Raw genomic sequence first — 19,667 nt, 5'->3', positions numbered from 1 at the left:
TCTCTTAATTTGTCTTATTATTAGTTATTATAACAATACTAGTATTATATTATTTAATTATATATTCATTCATTCATAGTTCAATATAGTATCGAAGTTCAATTTTATTTTAACAAAAGTTCAATTTGTGTGTTACAATTTATTGTCAATTTCATAGTTCAATTTTACGTCACTTTTGTAGTTCAATTTTACATAGTTTAATTTTTATTTTAACATAGATCAATATAGGTCAATTTTACATAGTTTAATTTAGAATGAATGATAGTTCAATTTATCTTCTCATATTTATATTGCAATTTTTATTTTAACAGAAACTTTATTCTTTTTTTTTTGGTTTCTAATATAGTATCAAAGATTTTAGTTAATTTAATAGGTCATTCATAATAGTAAAATTCTCTTTTAATTTTATTGTTATGAATTATATTTTTATTTAATTATTCGGTCTCGTCAATTTGTGTGTTACAAATTGTTTACTTAAAAATTCGTTTCACTGAATCATTAAATTTCAAAGATGAGGAGGTTTTTGGTTCCTAGAACAAGTATTGAGAAAGTGAATGTTAAGCAATCGGAAGTCGAAGTAGAAGAAACACCCCCTAATGTGGCCAGCGAGTTTAATCCAAATGAGATTGTGCGTGATCCAGGATGTAGGAAACAAATTCATGAGTGTGCTCTGGATATTCGAGACCAAGTGAGGAGGGCATATATATTGAAGGGTCCAACGCAACCAGATTTAGCAAGATTTCCTCGTACTCAATTTGGGAAGTATTCAAGAGCATTTTGTAAAGCATGGTATAAGAATTATACATGGATTGAGTACAGTGAGTCGAAGGATGCAACTTATTGTTTCTATTGCTTTCTCTTTAAGCCATCCGGGAGGGCCGAACACCTTGGTTATGAAGTCTTCAACAAACACGGATTTAAAGATTGGAAGCATGCATCTAAAAGCTTTAAAGATCATATTGGTAGTCATGATAGTAAGCACAACTCATGTGTGAAGCATTATGATGATTATAATAATCAAAGACAAAGTGTGACAAGTATCTTTGCTAGAGCAACTAGGGAATCAGAAGAATTGTATAAGATCCGTTTAACTTGTTCTTTAGATTGTACTAGATATCTCTTAGCACAAGGCATTGCTTTTCGTGGCCATGATGAAAGCTCTACTTCTCTAAACAAGGGAAATTTTAGAGAGATGGTGGATTGGGTAAAATCTAATGATGAAAAAGTAAGATATGCTTTTGATCGTGGTCCAAAAAATTGCACTATGACTTCCGGTGACAATCAAAAGGAGCTTGCAACGTGTTATGCGCATGAAGTTACCAAGGTGATTATGGAAGAGCTTGGTGATAGACAATTCTCTGTGATTATTGATGAGTCACGTGATATATCTGTCACAGAACAAATGGCGGTGATGTTGAGGTTAGTACAATGAGTTTGTTATTGAAACTACTACAATTATTAACTTAAACTTGTAAATTTCATTCAAACATAGACGAATACATTTTAATTTTTAATTATTTTTCTACGTTCTTGAACGACAAAGGGAAAGTTGTGGAACGATTTATTGCTCTACATCATGTCAAATATACTACATCTGAGGCACTAAAGGATGCTCTTTATGGTATCCTCGATCGTCATACTTTATCTATTTCAAGGATACGAGGGCAAGGATATGATGGGGCTTCAAATATGAGAGGTGCGTTTAATGGTTTACAAAGAAAGATTCTAGATGAAAACCCTTATGCTTTCTATGTCCATTGTTGTGTCCATTGCTAGTAGTTGTTCATCTATTCATGATTTCTTTGAGTACATCTCCTTGATTGTAACCACAACAAGTGCATCTTGCAAGAGAAAGGATGCTTTGAAGGAGGCACAACACCAAGATATTTTGAATAAACCTGAGAGTGGTGAAATATCTCAAGGAAAGGGCTTGCACCAATCATCTAGTCTCGCTAGACCCAGAGATACTAGATGGGGTTCACATTATACTACCTTGATTCGTTTGGATCATATGTGGTCCTCTGTGTTAGAGGTGCTTAGTATTGTTGATGAAGATGGACGTGGACCATCTCAAGCGGCGGGTTTGATAGAAAAAATGGAGAGCTTTAAATTTGCTTTCATTATGAAGCTTATGTTAAAGTTGTTTGGTATCACTAATGAACTTTCAAAAATTTTGCAAACAAAAGATCTTAATATTGTGCTTGCTATGGAATTAGTTGATGATGTTAAAGCTCGATTGGCTATATTGAGAGAGAGTGGTTGGAATGATTTATTTAGTGATGTTCAAGAATTTCGTTTTGCTCAAAGTATTCTGGTGCCAAATATGGATGAAGAAATACCGGTTCGGGGATGTTAAAGAAGAGAAGAGAGGACTGTCACTAATCTTCACCATTACCGTGCAGAGATTTTTTATGTTGCTATTGACAAAATATGTGTGGAGATGGATCACCGGTTTTGTGAAGGAAGTAATGTTGTGCTAGATTGCTTCTCATGTCTTGACCCCAAGAACTCTTTTTTCAAGTTTGATGTTAATAAGCTTGCTCGTCTTGCTAATATTTATCATGCATACTTTTCTAATGATGATCGTGGAACAATAAGGGAGCAACTTGAGACTTATGTACATCAAGTGAAAAGGCGTGTTTCTTTTACTTCTTGTGAAGATGTTCAAAGTTTGGCTATGAAGATGGTTCAAACTGAGAAACATTTGGTATTTTCATTGCTTTACAAGCTCATTGAGTTGGCTTTGATATTGCCGGTGTCGACAACATCTGTTGAAAGAGCTTTTTCAGCAATGAAGATTATCAAGTCTAATTTGCGCAACAAGATCGACGATGTGTGGTTCAATGACTTGATGATATGTTACACCGAGCGGGAGATATTCAAGTCACTTAAAGATGTTGATATTATTCAAACATTCACCGCAAAAAAATCTCGGAGAGGGCATTTACCTGTTAATTTTATTTAACACACTATTCGCAGGTGAGGTTTCATCTCTCTTATGTAGCACACTTTATAACTATTTATATATTGTCACATGTAACGTTCAGTTAAATTTTTTATCCAGACTATATAAAATTCCTGACTCCGCCACTGGAAAACACTAAATCTTATCCCAACCACTTAAAAATTCTATATTACACAATAATCGTCATTTCAAAAGTAATAAAAACTGATTGTTGACTCCAACAAATTTTAGCAAAGAATATAAGAATCCTAATAAGAAATTACCCTACGCTTAAGAAGAGATCTATAGTGAAAATTTTACTATGAAAAAGTTAACTAAAGAATAGCAGACTTAATTTAGAATTTTAGAAGGACATTTCTTATCGGGATATGTCGGCATTTGGCTGCCTTTATCGTCCATTTCAAAAGATAGAGACCATGTAGAGTGGTGCATTCTAGCCTGGTCCTGCTATAAGATATGACCTTGAAGATCCAAATAAATAGTAACAGTAGATATAATATGAAAACAATGTTTGTGACAGAGATTCAGTATGGGCTACTATTACAGAAAATAGCCATTTAATGTGAGTTTCTTTAACAATAACAAAAATAGCCTATTATTTTGGATACCATTAAAGAAAACAATAAAAAAGAAAAAAACTTACAAATCAACTTTAAAAAGGTTAAAACTTATAATTTATTGTTTCTGTTTCAATTTGTATGTTATTTTAATTAAAAATTAAAGAGTAAATTAAATATTCTTTTACATTATTTTATATTTATGTTTATAAAATAGTTTAATTGTTATAATCTTATTAAATACATTCATTATAAACTAATTTATCAACTATTTATTATTTTTTATCGAATATATTTTTATTTCTTCTCTACACCCCCACTAAAATTTATATGAGAATATGACACAAATATTTAATTAATTTTTATATGATTATATTAAATATTAATTATATTATCTCGTTATATAATGAATTAGATGGTTTCATATATGTGCCAATTCACTTATTTGTATTTAAAGAATAAAATTTTGACCATTATGTTACTAGATAGAAAAGTTATATTTATAAAAATCAAAATATACAAAATATATGTCACACTTTTAAATAATATAAATGTATTATATTCCAAAACTTTAGTAATGGTGTTTGCCATTTCTTTAACAAATAGAAAGATCCTCTCCCAAAAATATGGATTGTCCCCCGTGAAATTTTTACTGGATAGGTTCCGGTGTAAATCATCACCATTCAATTGCCTCTTATTTAAATTATTCATATTTACTTGTAAGGAAATCAACGGTTGTAATTTCATTGATTTTTTTTTAATTGGAGACAATCTGGTCCCCTAAATTTGACACATATGATACTTAGCGTAAAATTAAAGACTAACTTTTCAATTTCTCATGTTTATAAAATTATAGACATGCATTTTTTTCCCATTTTAGTTACATAGCTATTACACAAGTATTATTAACACACTTCTACTAATGTATCTATTAAATATTGATTTTATTTATTTAGAAGAGAAAAATGTCTTTTCTAGAGAGAGCCTTCTCTCTAAAATCTATCTTCCCCAACTTCTAACCCTAATCTCTGCTCGTCCCTGATACATCCCTAAACTTCTAAGATCTGTTCCCTGAAGCAGCCTCTGGCACCATCCCTTCAACTCTTTCATCTTGCTCAGACCCTAACTAGATTAAGCCTAAAAATCCTTTGTGGAAGCAATAAAAAATGTCTGTAACATCCCTACCAGCCAACTTCCCATCCCTTGTGTCAAAGGAGACAATATATCGATTATGATTCCAGAAGATGAATACTTTTTGGGATTGGAATCTTACAAACACAACTTACATGGAAGAATTTTAAGGCCTAAAGGTTCCACCCCTATCACAGTGCAACAATTTAAGATTAAACTTTAGGATTTGTGGAGCAATCTTCCAAAATGGGGCATCACTTCCCTTGGTAAAGGTTTCTTTGAATTCTCCTTCTCTAGCCTTGAAGATGTTCGTCGTGTTCGTTCCTCGCCTGCTTGGAATCTTAACCCATGTATCCTCAAACTCTTCCCTTGGTCAAAAGATTCTGTTCCTACCAATATGAATTAAAGCTCTGCTCAGGTCTGGGTTCGTATTCACGGTCTAGCCCAGGAATATTGGAGACCTAAAATCTTGTTCACCATCGCCAGTAGTATTGGTACCCCTATCTGTATAGATTCATCCTCCAACAAACGCCTTTTTGACCGTCCCTTTGCTCATTTTGTCTGCGTGCTAGTTGACATTGATCTCATGAAGGAATTGAGAGATACAAATATTAGTTGAAATATCGGGATTTGTCTTTTTCGTTGATATATAATATGAAAAAATACCTGACTTTGGCATTTTCTACAAATTCCTGGGACACACGACCCACACCTGCAAAAGAAAACAAGCTACCGAACAACAACCCAAAACCAAAAATTCAGAACATACCAAAACATCAATCCAAACTAATCCGGTTCCAAATGGTAAAGAGCCATTGATAGAAAAACTCCTCCTAAGGAAGGTGAGACTAGTGGAGTTATCAAAGAGAAGACCTTTGATTTTAATATTGTTCTTACTCTAATTGCTGAAATTGAGGACAAGATTCTGGCTGAGAAAATCATACAGGAAAAGATTCTCAAGTCAACAGCTACTATCAATCACCTTGACGATTCAAGCTCTGATTCTGAGTTTGTTGTTGATTCACTGTTAGCCACTACGAATAAGGATGGTGCTCGCAATATAGCTAATAAATTTCTGGGTGACTTCTTGGATAACTTGGCGGAGCAAGCTGATAAAGATGGTTCGACAGAGGAGGAAGACAAAAACTTCCAAGCCGTGGTTACTAAGTCCCAAAAGAAAAAGAGTAGAAAGAAAACAAAAACCAGGGAGATTTCGGGCACCAGATCAAAATCTGGTTTTGGGAAAACTTTCAATGAAGTTCCTTTTTTGGAACATTAGGGCAATATCTAACTCCCCCTCTAAGTTAGATTTCAAAGATCTTATCAAAACTCATAACCCAAGTTTTTGTTTTATTGTAGAACCCTGGATGCCCCATTCTCAATTCCCCATACTTTCTAGAACAGACTTCACCTGAAAATGTTTGTCGTTAACAATAGAAATTTGCTTTTCCCTAACCTTTGGTGTATATGAAAAAATAATATTGACCCTCAAAGTCATAGTGTTTCTGAGCAACTCATATCCTTTACTTTCAACTATGATAACAAAAGTTTTAGAATAGCTGCAATTTATGCTTCCACCTGCCACATCAAAAGAAGGTCTCTTTGGGAAGATCTATATAAGATTAACTCTTTTTCTTTTCCTTGGTGTTTTGTTGGGGATTTTAACTCCATCCTCGGGGCGCATGAGCATAGAGGCTCGTGTGTTCCTAATCGCATTCCTATGACAGATTTCAAGAGTTGGGTCGATTATAACGGCCTGCTGGATTTTCCTTTTTCTGGAATTTCTTATACTTGGTTCAATGGATGCTCCGGTAGGACCTATATTGAAAGAAAGCTTGACAGAGCTTTTTGCAATTCTGTTTGGTTCACTATCCATTCAAATGTTAATTTTTTTCAAAAAGTTCCAAGTGTAACCGTTTACGAGCAATAGCGTAACCGCTTACGCTTGACATAACCTATTCACCATTATTTCCAAACAGGCTGGAGTCGGGTACTGTAACCGATTACGAGCTCGAAAATGCATTCTTCAAAAAACAACCTACAATGTAATTGGTTACCGTAACCGATTACCCCCCTCTCCAACAGCAACTTCGTTTTTTTACAGCAGTTCAGTTCTTCCAACCATTTGAATTTCGTACCAGTTCGATTATAACACAATTATAGAGCTAATTTTAGAGATTTCATGCCAAATTATCATGCAACAAATCTACCTAACATCACCAATCAATCACAAACATTCAATTGCATACAACCTATGAAATTGAGCCCTAACTTCAAAACCCCAACACTGACATACATTCCCATTGAACCAAATAGTACACAGATTCAATCATTTCATCTACAACCCAATAATAAATGATAATTGGAAGAGTCCCCCTTACCTTAGCTTAGTTCTTGGGTTATTCCTCTTTCTCTGTTCTTCGCGCTTTCACGTACTTCTCTTCTTCTTCTCTTATTTACTCTTTTGCTTCTAATTTCTAATTTTCCTCTTTTCCTTATTTTATGAAAAATAACAAATAACTTTAGTAAAAGGCCTCATAACTGGCACCCTTTTTTTACTAAGCACGACATTGGCTCAATTCTCTTATTTTCCATAATTCTTCAATAATCTAATAAAATGCCAAATAATTCCAATAAATAATTTAAATTCTAATTAAATTAAATAAGGGAAATATGGGGTGTTACAACTCTCCCCCACTAAAAGAGTTTTCGTCCTCAAAAACATACCTCAAGTAAACAGTTCAGGATAAGAGTCCTTCATCTGACTCTCCATCTCCGAAGTAACATTACCATCTGCCGGTCCTCCCCACGCTACTCTGACCAATGCTATCTCTTTGCCACATAATTGCTTCAACTTCCGATCTTCAATCCTCATAGGTAAAGTCTCAACCGTCAAATTGTTTTTCACCTGTACATCATCCACTTGGATCACATGAGACGGATCCGTAATATACTTCCTAAACTGAGATACATGGAATACATCGTGCAAGTTCCCAAGCATCGGCAGTAAAGTAATACGGTAAGCTACTTCTCCCACTCTTTCCTTAATCTGAAATGGACCAATAAAACGTGGCGTCAACTTCCTTGACTTCAACGTTCTACCTACACCATTCATAGGAGTCACTCTCAGAAATACATGATCTCCTTATTGGAATTCAAGCGTCTTCCTCCTCTTATCATGGTAGCTCTTCTGACGACTCTAAGAAGCTTTCATCTTCTCCTGAATCATCTTAATATTCTCGGTAGTCTGTTGAACAATTTCTGGTCCAATCACAACACTTTCACCAGATTCATACCAGCATAATGGAGTCCTACATCTTCTACCATACAATGCCTCAAATGGAGTCATACCGATACTCGAATGAAAACTATTGTTGTAGGTAAATTCAATCAAAGGTAAATAACCATCCCAAGCACCACCTTTCTCTAACACACAAGCACGCAACGAATCTTCCAAAGATTGAATCGTCCTCTCTGTCTGACCATCAGTCTGCGGATGATAAGCAGAACTCAATCTCAACTTAGTACCCAATGCTTTCTGTAAACCTTCCTAGAATCTCGATGTAAATCTTGGATCTCTATCAGACAAATACTCTAAGGAATACCATGTAGGCTAACAATCTACTCAATATATAACTGAGCTAACTTCTCCATGGGATAATCCATTCTCATCGGTATAAAATGAGCAGACTTCGTCAATCTGTCCACGATAACCCAAATAGCTTCACAGTTCTTAACTTTCCTCGGCAAACCAGAAACAAAATCCATAGATATACCATCCCACTTCCACTCAGGAATGAACAACGGTTGCATCGCCCCATACGGTTTCTGATGTTCAATCTTCGACTTCTGACAAGTCAAACAAGAATAAACAAACTCAGCAATTTCTTTCTTTATTCTAGGCCACCAAAACAACTTCTTCAAATCATGATACATCTTAGTAGCACCAGGATGAATACTCAATCCACTACAGTGTCCTTCTTCCATAATACTTTTCCTAAGCTCCGCAACATCAGGAACACAAACTCTCTCACCAAAACTCATTATACCATTCTCGTCAATCCGGAATTCACCTCCTTTGCATTGGTTAATCAAAGTCAATCTATCAACCAACTCAACATCAGTTTTCTGACCCTCTCTAATTTCATCAAGGATACCACTTGTAAGCTTCAGCATACCCAACTTAACACTATTAGAAGTACCTTCACATACCAAGCTCAAATCTATGGATTGTTCAATTAAATCCAATTCCCGCACCATCAGCATAGACATATGTAAAGACTTCCTACTCAACGCGTCAGCAACGACGTTCGCCTTACCCAGATGGTAATTCAAACCAAAATTATAATCTTTAAGAAATTCTAACCATCTCCTTTGCCTCATATTAAGCTCTTTCTGATCAAAGAGATACTTCAGACTCTTGTAATCACTAAACAATTCAAACCTTGAGCCGTATAAATAGTGTCTCCACAATTTCAACACAAATACTACAGCTGCCAACTCTAAATCGTGAGTCGGATAATTCCTTTCATGCACTTTGAGTTGCCTTAACGCATAAGCCACAACTTGTTGATTTTGCATTAATACACCACCTAAACCCATCAACCACGCATCACAATATATCACAAAAGATTCCGCCAGATTCGGAAAAATCAAAATAGGAGCACTAGTTAACCTCTTCTTTAACTCTTGGAATCCTTCTTCACAGTTCGAATCCCAAATAAATGCTTGACCCTTCATAGTCAACTTAGTTAACGGTAACTCTAACTTTGAAAATCCTTCTATAAACTTCCCGTAGTAACCTGCAAGACCAAGGAAACTACGAATCTCGGAAACTGACTTCGGCGGTTCCCACTGAGATACCGCTTCTACTTTCGTAGGGTCTACAGTAATACCATTCTTGGAAATCACATGACCAAGAAAACTAACTTCGCTTAACCAGAATTCACACTTTGAGAAATTCACATAAAGCTTCTTCTCTTTCAGTAATTCCAACACAACTTTCAGATGTTATGCTCTTCTTCACTTTTGGAATATATCAGAATGTCGTCTATACATACCACAACGAACTTGTCGAGATAAGGATGAAAGATCCTATTCATATATTCCATAAAAACACCAGGTGCATTAGTAACTCCAAATGGCATCACTGTATACTCGTAATGACCATACCTTGTCTTTAATGCAGTCTTCTGAATATCGTCCGTCTTCACACGAATCTGATGATACCCAGACCTCAAATCGATTTTACTCAATACACATGTGCCAACCAACTGATCCATCAAATCATCAATCCTCAGCAACGGATACCGATTTTTGATAGTAACTTTATTCAATTGTCTGTAATCCACACACAACCTCATCGAACCCTCTTTCTTCTTTACCAACAGCACCGATGCACCCCACGGCAAAACACTAGGACAAATAAATTCCTTCACAAGCAACTCTTATAATTGACTCTTCAATTCAGTTAACTCATATTCTGACATACGATAAGGTGCCATAGGACTAGTTCCCGAAATCAAATCAATAGTAAATTCCACTTCTCTCTCAGGTGGCAACTCTCTAACATCTTCTGGGAAAACTTCCGGAAAGTTGCGTACCACCGGTAATCCACTGCTTCCTGCTTTTCCTTTCACTTCCATTGATGCAAACAACATGAACACGGCAGCCCCGTCTTTAACCGCTTCATTCACATGTCTAGCAGTCATCGCCAAATCCTCAACACTAACAGCTTCAGGAAAAATAATCGTCTTCGTAAAAAAATATGAACCCGATTGAATTCCAACCAGTTCATTCCCAGGATGATATCAAGTTATTCTAATGGAAGGCACACTAAGTCCATTTCGAACTCCCTACCAAAAATATCAATTTGACAAATCAAGCAAGCAAACGAAGTAGTCACTGAACCCGACGCAGGAGTGTCAATAACCATACTTCCATTTATATTAGATATTTCCAAATTCAATCTTTTAGCACAATCCAAGGAAATAAACGAATGTGTCCCACCAGTATCAATAATCGCAATTAAAGGTGTGCCATGGATGAAACACATACCTTTAATCAATCGATCCTCAGGAGTAGTCTCTGGCCCAGACAAAGCAAAAATCTTTCCACCAGATTGATTCTTCTTTGGTTTTGTTCAATGTGGACTGATGTGACCCTCTTCACCGTAATTGTAGCAAGTCACAGTCTTCATTCTACAATCAGCAGCAACATGACCCGCCTTACCACATCTGAAGCACTTCTTCTGTTCCACCTTGCACTCATTCCTATGATGTCCGACTTCACCACAGTTATAGCACCTAACAAAAGCACCGGAGTCTCCCCCACTAGGCTTCCTCCAGTCACCAACTTTAGGATTTCCTTTTCCATATGGCTTACCTCGGTCCATAGGCTTCTTACCTTTCTTGTCAACCAACTCGCGAGAGTGGGATGACTTCAGCTTAACGTTGTCCTCTTTGAAGACCCTACTACAATCCATCAAATTAGTAAACCTGCGAATTCTCTGATATCTGATACCCTGCTTGATCTCATCACGAAGACCATTCTCAAACTTGATACACTTTGAGAATTCACTAGCTTCATCATTGTTGTAGTGGGTGTAGTACTTAGCCAGTTCCACAAACTTTGAAGCATATTCTGGTACGGTCATATTATCCTGCTTCAGTTCTAAAAACTCAATCTCCTTCCTTCCGCGAACATCCTCAGGAAAGTATCTCCTCAGAAATTCTCTTTTGAATAAATCCCAAGTGATTTCTACACCGTCAGTATCCAGTTCAGCTCTAGTAGCAAACCACTAGTCATCAGCTTCCTCCGACAACATATGAGTATCGTACCTCACCTTCAGATTCTCAGCGCAATCGATAACCCAGAAAATCCTCTCGGTTTCCTTCAACCACTTCTATCACCTTCAGGATCATGAGTGCCCATGAACAATGGAGGATTGTTCCTCTAAAAATCTCCCAGTTGCCTGTTAGTATCAATTCCCGCTCCATCGGGATTTCCTCCCAGCACACCACCAATCATGCCCAAAGCCTCAACAATTGCATCATTGTTTTTTCCACCTCTTCCAGCCATTGTTCTTATAATTCACAAAACAATTTCCATTAGAACAAAGTATCGAAATTAATAATTCGCACTAGTCGTATACAAGAGATTATCTGACACTAAGACTCTGGTCACGGTGAACGATTATGCTCTGATACCACTATTGTAACACCCTTCTAAACCCCACGGAAATATAATAATATTCAAAGTAAACATGAAACAAGGGTGCCACAATTATTAAATAAATCAAAAAATAAGTCATCTGTCATACTTTATTAGGAACGCATCGCCAAAATAACAAACTCATGTTCAACATAGCGGAATTATTTCGAAAACAGAATAGCATAAACATCACCAATGCATAAACCAATAAAACATAATCCAAAAACCAACAAAACAGAGCATAATAATTAAACTCTAAGTCTAGCGTTCCCCAATGTTACAAATTAGAGCATGACACCGACGCGAACTAACGGACTAGCCTATAAGCTATTCTCACCCAATCAAGAGCCGCTACTCCTCAATCTGAAAAATGTCAACAATAAGGGTGAGTCTCATTCTCAATTAACAAGTGTTATTAGCTCATAAACAATAACATATCATAAGTTTATTATTCACTCAATTGTAATATATTTAGACTTTCAGAAAGTGTTCATCAATAGCAACAATAGATACATCACCAAAATATAACACTGGAAACCAACCAATCATGTTATAAAAATATGCATATGTAATGTACTGACACTATGCATGTGGTACCAACATGAGATTAACTCATCTGACCAATCCAAAACATCACCAAGATACGGCCCTATCGGCACAAATTCCACACAATGAGAATTATTCCCTCCACTGATCCAACACATCACCTGGATTCAGCCACCAAAATGATTTATGAATGAATGCACACATATAACATACTTACAACATCACCGATTCGATGAACAACGTCGTCTCTATAACTCACCATTATCATCACCAACAAAGTACGCACATGTCTCAGCATCATTCAAAACAAATCATTCATCACCACAATAATCACAACAATCACAACATAATCACAATTATACATTGTTACATTCAATTATACGTGCCAACAATACATAATTCACCTAAGTCATAAATCGAGAGTTTAAAATAAAATCGAGCCCCTTCCCGTTACATCATCCCAACACATGGAGTATCTCATGAGCTTCACCATGCTCGAAACAGCACCAAAAACAGGTCAATGGTTTAAAAGTTATGAAGTTTAGAAAATAAAATATTTTTCCAAAAAGCTACAGCGTAACCGATTACAGAAATGGCGTAACCGATTACGTCCAGGAAAATGTTAATTTTATTTCAAAAAGTTCCCAGTGTAACCGGTTACGGGCAATAGCGTAACCGGTTACGCTTGACGTAACCTATTCGCTATTATTTCAAAACATGCTGTAATCGGGTACCGTAACCGATTACGAGCTCGAAAATGCATTCTTCAGAAAACAACCTACAGTGTTATCGGTTACCGTAACCGATTACACCCCCTCTGCAGCAGCAACTTCACTTTTTTACAGTAGTTCAGTTCTTCAAACCATTTCAATTTCGTACCAGTTCGATTATAACACAATTATAGAGCTAATTTCAGAGATTTCAGGCCAAATTATCATGCAACAAATTTACCTAACATCACCAATCAATCACAAACATTCAATTGCATACAACCTATGAAATTGAGCCCTAACTTCAAAACCCAAACACTAACATACATCCTAATTGAACCAAATAATACACAGATTCAATCCTATCATCTACAATCCAATAATAAATGATAATTGGAAGAGTCCCCCCCTTACCTTACCTTAGTTCTTGGGTTCTTCCTCTTTCTCTATTCTTCGCGCTTTCACATACTTCTCTTCTCTTTCTCTTCTTTTCACTTTTGCTTCTAATTTCTAATTTTCCTCTTTTCCTTATTTTATGAAAAATAACAAATAACTTTAGTAAAACGCCTCATAACTAGCACCCCCTTTTTAGTAAACACGACATTGGCCCAATTCTCTTATTTTCCATAATTCTTCAATAATCTAATAAAATGCCAAATAATTCCAATATATAATTTAAATTCTAATTAAATTAAATAAGGAAAAATATGGGGTGTTACAGTTTTCATTCAACTTTATTCCATACTTGTTCATTCAACAAGTGTGGAAGTAAGTTGAATGGAAATTAGAAGTATTGAATAGATTTTAAAAATTAAAGAATGCGAGATGAATGACGAGTTGGAAAATGCTCGGAAAACATTGGTTAGTATAAGCTATTTCTTAAATCCAAGATAATTTCCATATTATTATTTCCAAAAATAATTTAAAAGATTATATGTTCAAAGCGGGGTTAGTGAAACAAACAAACTACATTAGATATAATAAACTCAACTGTATTTTCTGTCACTATAATATGCTCTTAACATGTTCAAAGGAACAAGATGAGAGTTGCATAAAGAATCACAAAAAACATAAACATAAACATATATATATATATATATATATATATATATATATATATATATATATATATATATATATATATATATATATATATATATATATATATATATATATATATATATATATATATATATATATATATATATATATATATATATATATATATATGGGTTAATAGCCATTTACCCCCCTTTAAAAAAAAGTTTTGGGTTACCCCCCTATAATTTTAAATTAGTTTAAATGAAATATATGTTTAGGGCTCTTGCTCGCTTCTTCACACTAATTTAAACTATATGGTGAGTGAAGCTGAACGCTAAAAGCTAAGCTATATATATATATATATATATATATATATATATATATATATATATATATATATATATATATATATATATATATATATATATATATATATATATATATATATATATATATAACAAATTTCACCTCGGTTGGTAAATAAAGCTGAGTTGAAAAGTGACTTATTTTTGGATTAAGAACATAAACTGAAGTTGCTGAGATTCGAAGCATGTACCTTGAATTAGTTTAAATTAGTTTGCGGCCCCTCGGTTTTCTAGCAAAACTGATGGGTAAACTAATTCGAAGCGTAGACTGAAGTTGATGGGATAACCTGAGTTACTTACCCTTCAGTTTTCTAGCGAAATCGACGAAATAGTTTGTTCATTTTAAAAAGAAAAAAAAACATGGCGCGTTAAGGTATTATACATCGATGTTTTGTTACGTGAAGTGAAAACATTATCATAAAATGTAATATTTGTAGTAGTGATCTATAAAAAAAATCCTTTAAGGGGGGGGGGCTACTAGAAACTCTCCACTGTAAATTTTACATTCGCCTATCTATCTGTTCAAACCAAGAGTAGGACTCTCAAACTAGATAGATAAAGTACAAGAGTTTCTCACATTCCTACCAAAATATCATTTTCAAACAAGGAATATGCTCTCATCTTTTACATTCTCACTCTAAACCTGCCTCCCAACTATCTAAATGACCAAAAAATGGTATTGATGTTCTAGAAAGAACAAAGCATCATTCCAACCATCTAAAAATGTTATACCAAATAAACGTTGTTGGTATTGATGTTCTAGAAAGAACAAAGCATCATTCCAACCATCTAAAAATGTTATACCAAATAAACGTTGTTAGATCGCAGGTCACAAATTAATGAGTATTCAACTCTACTCTTCTCTACACATTAGATAAAATACACCCTCAGATTCTACTACATTTTACAATTAAGTAAGTTATCTTTGATAGAAACCTTCTCTTAAATAATTTGTTAGAAAAAATCAATCACAGAATAAGCAACAACAACAAAGAGATGGAGATATTCAAGAGTTTCATCGAGAAAATGAAGGTGGTGGATGTTCCTACCATAGGCGGCAAATTTACTTGGTTTAATAGCAATGGCAAATCAATGAGTCGGATTGATAGGTTTTTGTTGTCGGACAAGTTCATTGTAGATTGGAAAGTATATGGCCAAAGAATTGGAAAGAGATACATATCCGATCACACATCGATTTGGTTACAAGACAATAGGAAAGATTGGGGGCCGAAACCATTTAGATTCAATAATTTATGGTTCAATCACGAAGACTTTATTTCCTTTGTGACCAAAGAGTGGGCAAAAATCCAATGTAAGGGGAGAGGAGATTTTTGCTTGGTGGAGAAGTTGAAGGTTCTTAAAGATCGCATTCGGTGGTGGAACAAAAATGTTTATGGGTGGATAGACTTGAACATTGGGAAAGTCGAAGAGGAGATGCACCATTTAGATAACATGTTTGTTCATTTTGCAGGTAATGTTCCGGAAGAGGTGGTTTCAAAGAGAACAAAAGAGGTGGAGGTTTTTTGGGACAACATAAACAAGAAGGAAGGTTTTCTTCGTTTGAAGTCTAGACAACTTTGGCTTTCCGAAGGAGATAATAATACCCACTTTTTTCATAACTCTCTAAGGGACAGAAGAAGAAGAAACCTAATGTGCTCCCTTGATTCTAGTAATGGAAGGTTGGAAGAACCGCACGAAATCAAAGAATACGTCTTTAATCATTTCAAAAGTTTCTTCAAGGAAGATGTGGAAAGCCGACCGGAGCTTAGTGGAGATAGCTTTAATTCTTTGTCCCTTGATGATTCTTTGGAGTTGGAAAAGATTTTCACGGAAGAGGAAGTTAAGGAGGCGATTTGGTCGTGTGATGGGAATAAAAGTCCCGGTGCGGACGGCTACACCTTAGAGTTTTTCAAGAGGTTTTGGTTTCTACTAAAAGATGATTTGATGGCTCTTTGCAACGATTTCCACTCCAAGGGAACTCTAGTGAAATCCATAACCTCCTCTTTTTTGGCTTTGATTCCAAAAAACAAAAATCCGCAAGATTTGTTGGAATACCGCCCAATTTGTTTGGTTGGAAGTATCTATAAAATTCTTGCGAAGCTTTTATGCGCTCGAATCAAAAGGGTAGTTGGCAAATTGGTGTCGCCGAATCAAACCGCGTTTGTTCCGGGAAGAAATATGATGGATGGAGTCTTGTTGGTGAATGAGATTCTTGATTGGGCAAAGAGAAAGAAAAGGAGTTGTCTTTTGTTAAAGGTAGATTTTGAAAAGGCTTACGATTCCGTCTCTTGGAATTTCGTTAGATTCGTCATGGTTAGAATGGTGTTTAGTAAGAGATGGATGAAATGGATGGAAGCGTGTGTTTTTACTAGTCATATGTCCGTGTTGGTGAATGGAAGTGCCACTAAAGACTTTTCGGCTAATAAAGGTCTTCGACAAGGAGATCCTTTGTCTCCTTTCATTTTTGTTCTTGTTATGGAGGGTCTAATCGCGTTGGTGAAAAAGGCGGTGGAGGTAGGGGAGTTTAAACCTTTTATGTTTGGGGAAGAGGATCATGTTGATATTCTTCAATTCGCGGACGACACCGTAATCCTAGGCGAACCCTCTTGTGACAATCTATGGAATTTGAAAGTGATATTGAGAGGTTTTGAGCTTGTTTCGGGTATGAAAATTAATTTCTCGAAAAGTAATGTAATAAGGGTGCATGTCGGAGATTGGTTTATGAATACGGCATCTTGGTTTCTCTCTTGCAAGAAAAGTTTGGTTCCTTTCAAATTCCTAGGTGTTATGGTGGGAATTTTCCCTAGGAAAATTAAGGCATGGAAGGAGGTTTTAAGTAACATAAAGGCTAGATTGTCGGCTTGGAAAGGTAGAAATATTTCTTTGGGAGGGCGGATAACGCTAATCAATGCGATGCTCAATGCTTTACCGACGTTTACTCTTTCTTTCTACAAAGCACCGACAAAAATTATAAAAGAAATAAAAGGTCTTCAAAGCAATTTCTTGTGGAGCGGAAATGTGAACAAAAGGAACATCCATTGGATGAGATGGGAGATAGTGTGCAAACCCAAAGAGAAGGGCGGTTTGGGTATTAGGGATGTCCGTGAGGTGAATAAAGCCCTTCTTCTAAAATGGAAATGGCGTATCTTAACCGAGAATAATACAATATGGAGTAGATTCATCGAATTGAGATATTTAAATCCCAAGCTTAAGGTTCAAGCGACGGGAGAGGACGTTACAAATTCGGATGACTCCATTTGGTGGAGGGATGTTATCAACAATGACTTGTGCTTGGCCTCCTTCGAGCAAGGGTTTTCCGGCTGTATAAAGTGCATCCCAAAAAGCGGTAAAAACATACTGTTTTGGCAAAGTAATTGGATGGGAAGTCAATCTTTGAGTGTTCTTTTTCCAGATTTGTACGCCTTCGCTGCCAACAAAATTTGCTTGATCAAGGATGCAATTTATTGGCGGAATGGGGTGGCTCAGTGGAATAAAAACATGCTGCTGTCTGAGGAGTTTTTTACCGCACCAGCTCCTGATCATGAAGATGCAGCGCCTGCTACATTTATGGTTGCAAACAGATGGATCAGCTTCCAAGCTTTTTTACAGATTCCGGTTCTGGACAGCAGGGAGGAGGACGGGTTCAATTGGATGCTGAACAGTGACGGTCTTTTTACTGTCGGCAGCTTATCCAATTTGGAGGCGGATCGAAAGGAGTTGGCTTGGCCGGCCGTTACGGTAAGACATATGAATGTCGTTTGGAAATTATGTTTACCATTACGGATAAGGGTGTTCGGTTGGAGATTATTTTCGAACAAACTGCCGGTGAAAGATCTACTGCTTATTAGGAATGTTCAGAATTTAAATTCGGTTGATTGTGTGTTTTGCCTAGCCCATGAGGAGAATATGCGCCATTTGTTTTTTGAATGTGTCGTCACTAGAAGAATTTGGAGTAGTATCTTGTGTTGGATAGGGGTTGATTCGAAAATGTCCTTAGAAGAGTTTTTGGACTTTGGTTATATTCAAGACAAGGTAAAGGATGCAAATAGCAAAATCAAAACTAACACAATAGGGGTGGCAACCATTTGGAGTATTTGGCTCATGCGAAACGCGATCATTTTTTAGAACAAGTCTTATTGCTATGATGTGGTGATTTCAAATGTAATTTTTCTTTCTTGAAGATGGATGACTTTAAGTCACTCTTTGTATCAAAATAGCTTCTACGATTGGTACAAATTACCGCTTTCTTGTAACCACTCGGTTTAGAGATTTTGTTTTGTAAGGGTTGCACCCCTAGTGCGATATCTTATAAATTGCTTATTAAAAAAAAATAAACTTCCTAAAATAAAAGGAAGAAACCAAGCTCACCAAATTGATTAGTGGAACATGAAGCATGTCGTGCTAAAGGAGAATGGAGTAAGATGAGACGACTCAAAAATTAAAAGCTTAACAAACAAATATATTGTGATGCAAAATAATTTTGTTAAAAAATTAAGATGTAGAGCTAATTATTGGTAGATTTGATGTTCGGGAAAACTTATCTAGAAATACAAACTATAATAATTTAACATGTAAACATATCTTAAAACTAAAAGTAAAAGAGACCTATTAATAAAAACCTAAAAATTTTATAAATATACATAAAGATGATTTTCAAATTTAAAATAAAAATATATTAATCATTGTTGAAAATAAAAACTCACTTATCTATCAACATTTTAATTTAAAAATATTTTAATTAAAAAATATTTTAACTAAACTACAGTATTTAGACCTAAATGGCCACATTTATTAGCAGGACCGTACTATGCAATTGCCAAAAACACTATTCATTCATGTATTAGTATTCCATACCGACAAGAAGATTTGAAGTTTTTATTTTAAAACATTTTTAAATGAAATTAATATTCAACTATTTAGATAATTTTTTCTTTAGCACTGTGTTTTGTCCCATTGAAAGGAGAGAGGAAGAAAGTGAGTGAAAAGATTAAGGGCTTGTTTAAATTAGTTTTATATTTTAGCCTTTAAAAACAATTTTGTAAATTAATTTGGAAAAAGAATTTTGGAGAAAAAGAATTAAAGAAAACATGTTTTGTAATGTTTTTTATAAAATTATTTTTAAGTTGCACAATTTATAAAA

The 19,667-nt window shown here is 35.3% G+C and overlaps 1 protein-coding gene across 1 annotated transcript; it reads left to right on the top strand.

Moving 5' to 3' along the window:
- Nucleotides 1-511: 511 nt before the first annotated feature.
- On the top strand, nucleotides 512-5,932 carry LOC131638618 (uncharacterized). Its single transcript, XM_058909188.1, has 2 exons — nucleotides 512-1,419; nucleotides 5,464-5,932. The coding sequence occupies exons 1-2, from the start codon at nucleotides 512-514 to the stop codon at nucleotides 5,930-5,932; spliced, it is 1,377 nt and encodes a 458-aa protein (XP_058765171.1).
- Nucleotides 5,933-19,667: the final 13,735 nt, after the last annotated feature.

Source organism: Vicia villosa, unplaced genomic scaffold, assembly GCF_029867415.1.
Source record: "Vicia villosa cultivar HV-30 ecotype Madison, WI unplaced genomic scaffold, Vvil1.0 ctg.002352F_1_1, whole genome shotgun sequence".
In the NCBI taxonomy this organism is placed as follows: domain Eukaryota; kingdom Viridiplantae; phylum Streptophyta; class Magnoliopsida; order Fabales; family Fabaceae; genus Vicia; species Vicia villosa.
Note: the sequence above shows the minus strand (reverse complement) of the source record. Positions and strands in the feature narration are given on the sequence as shown.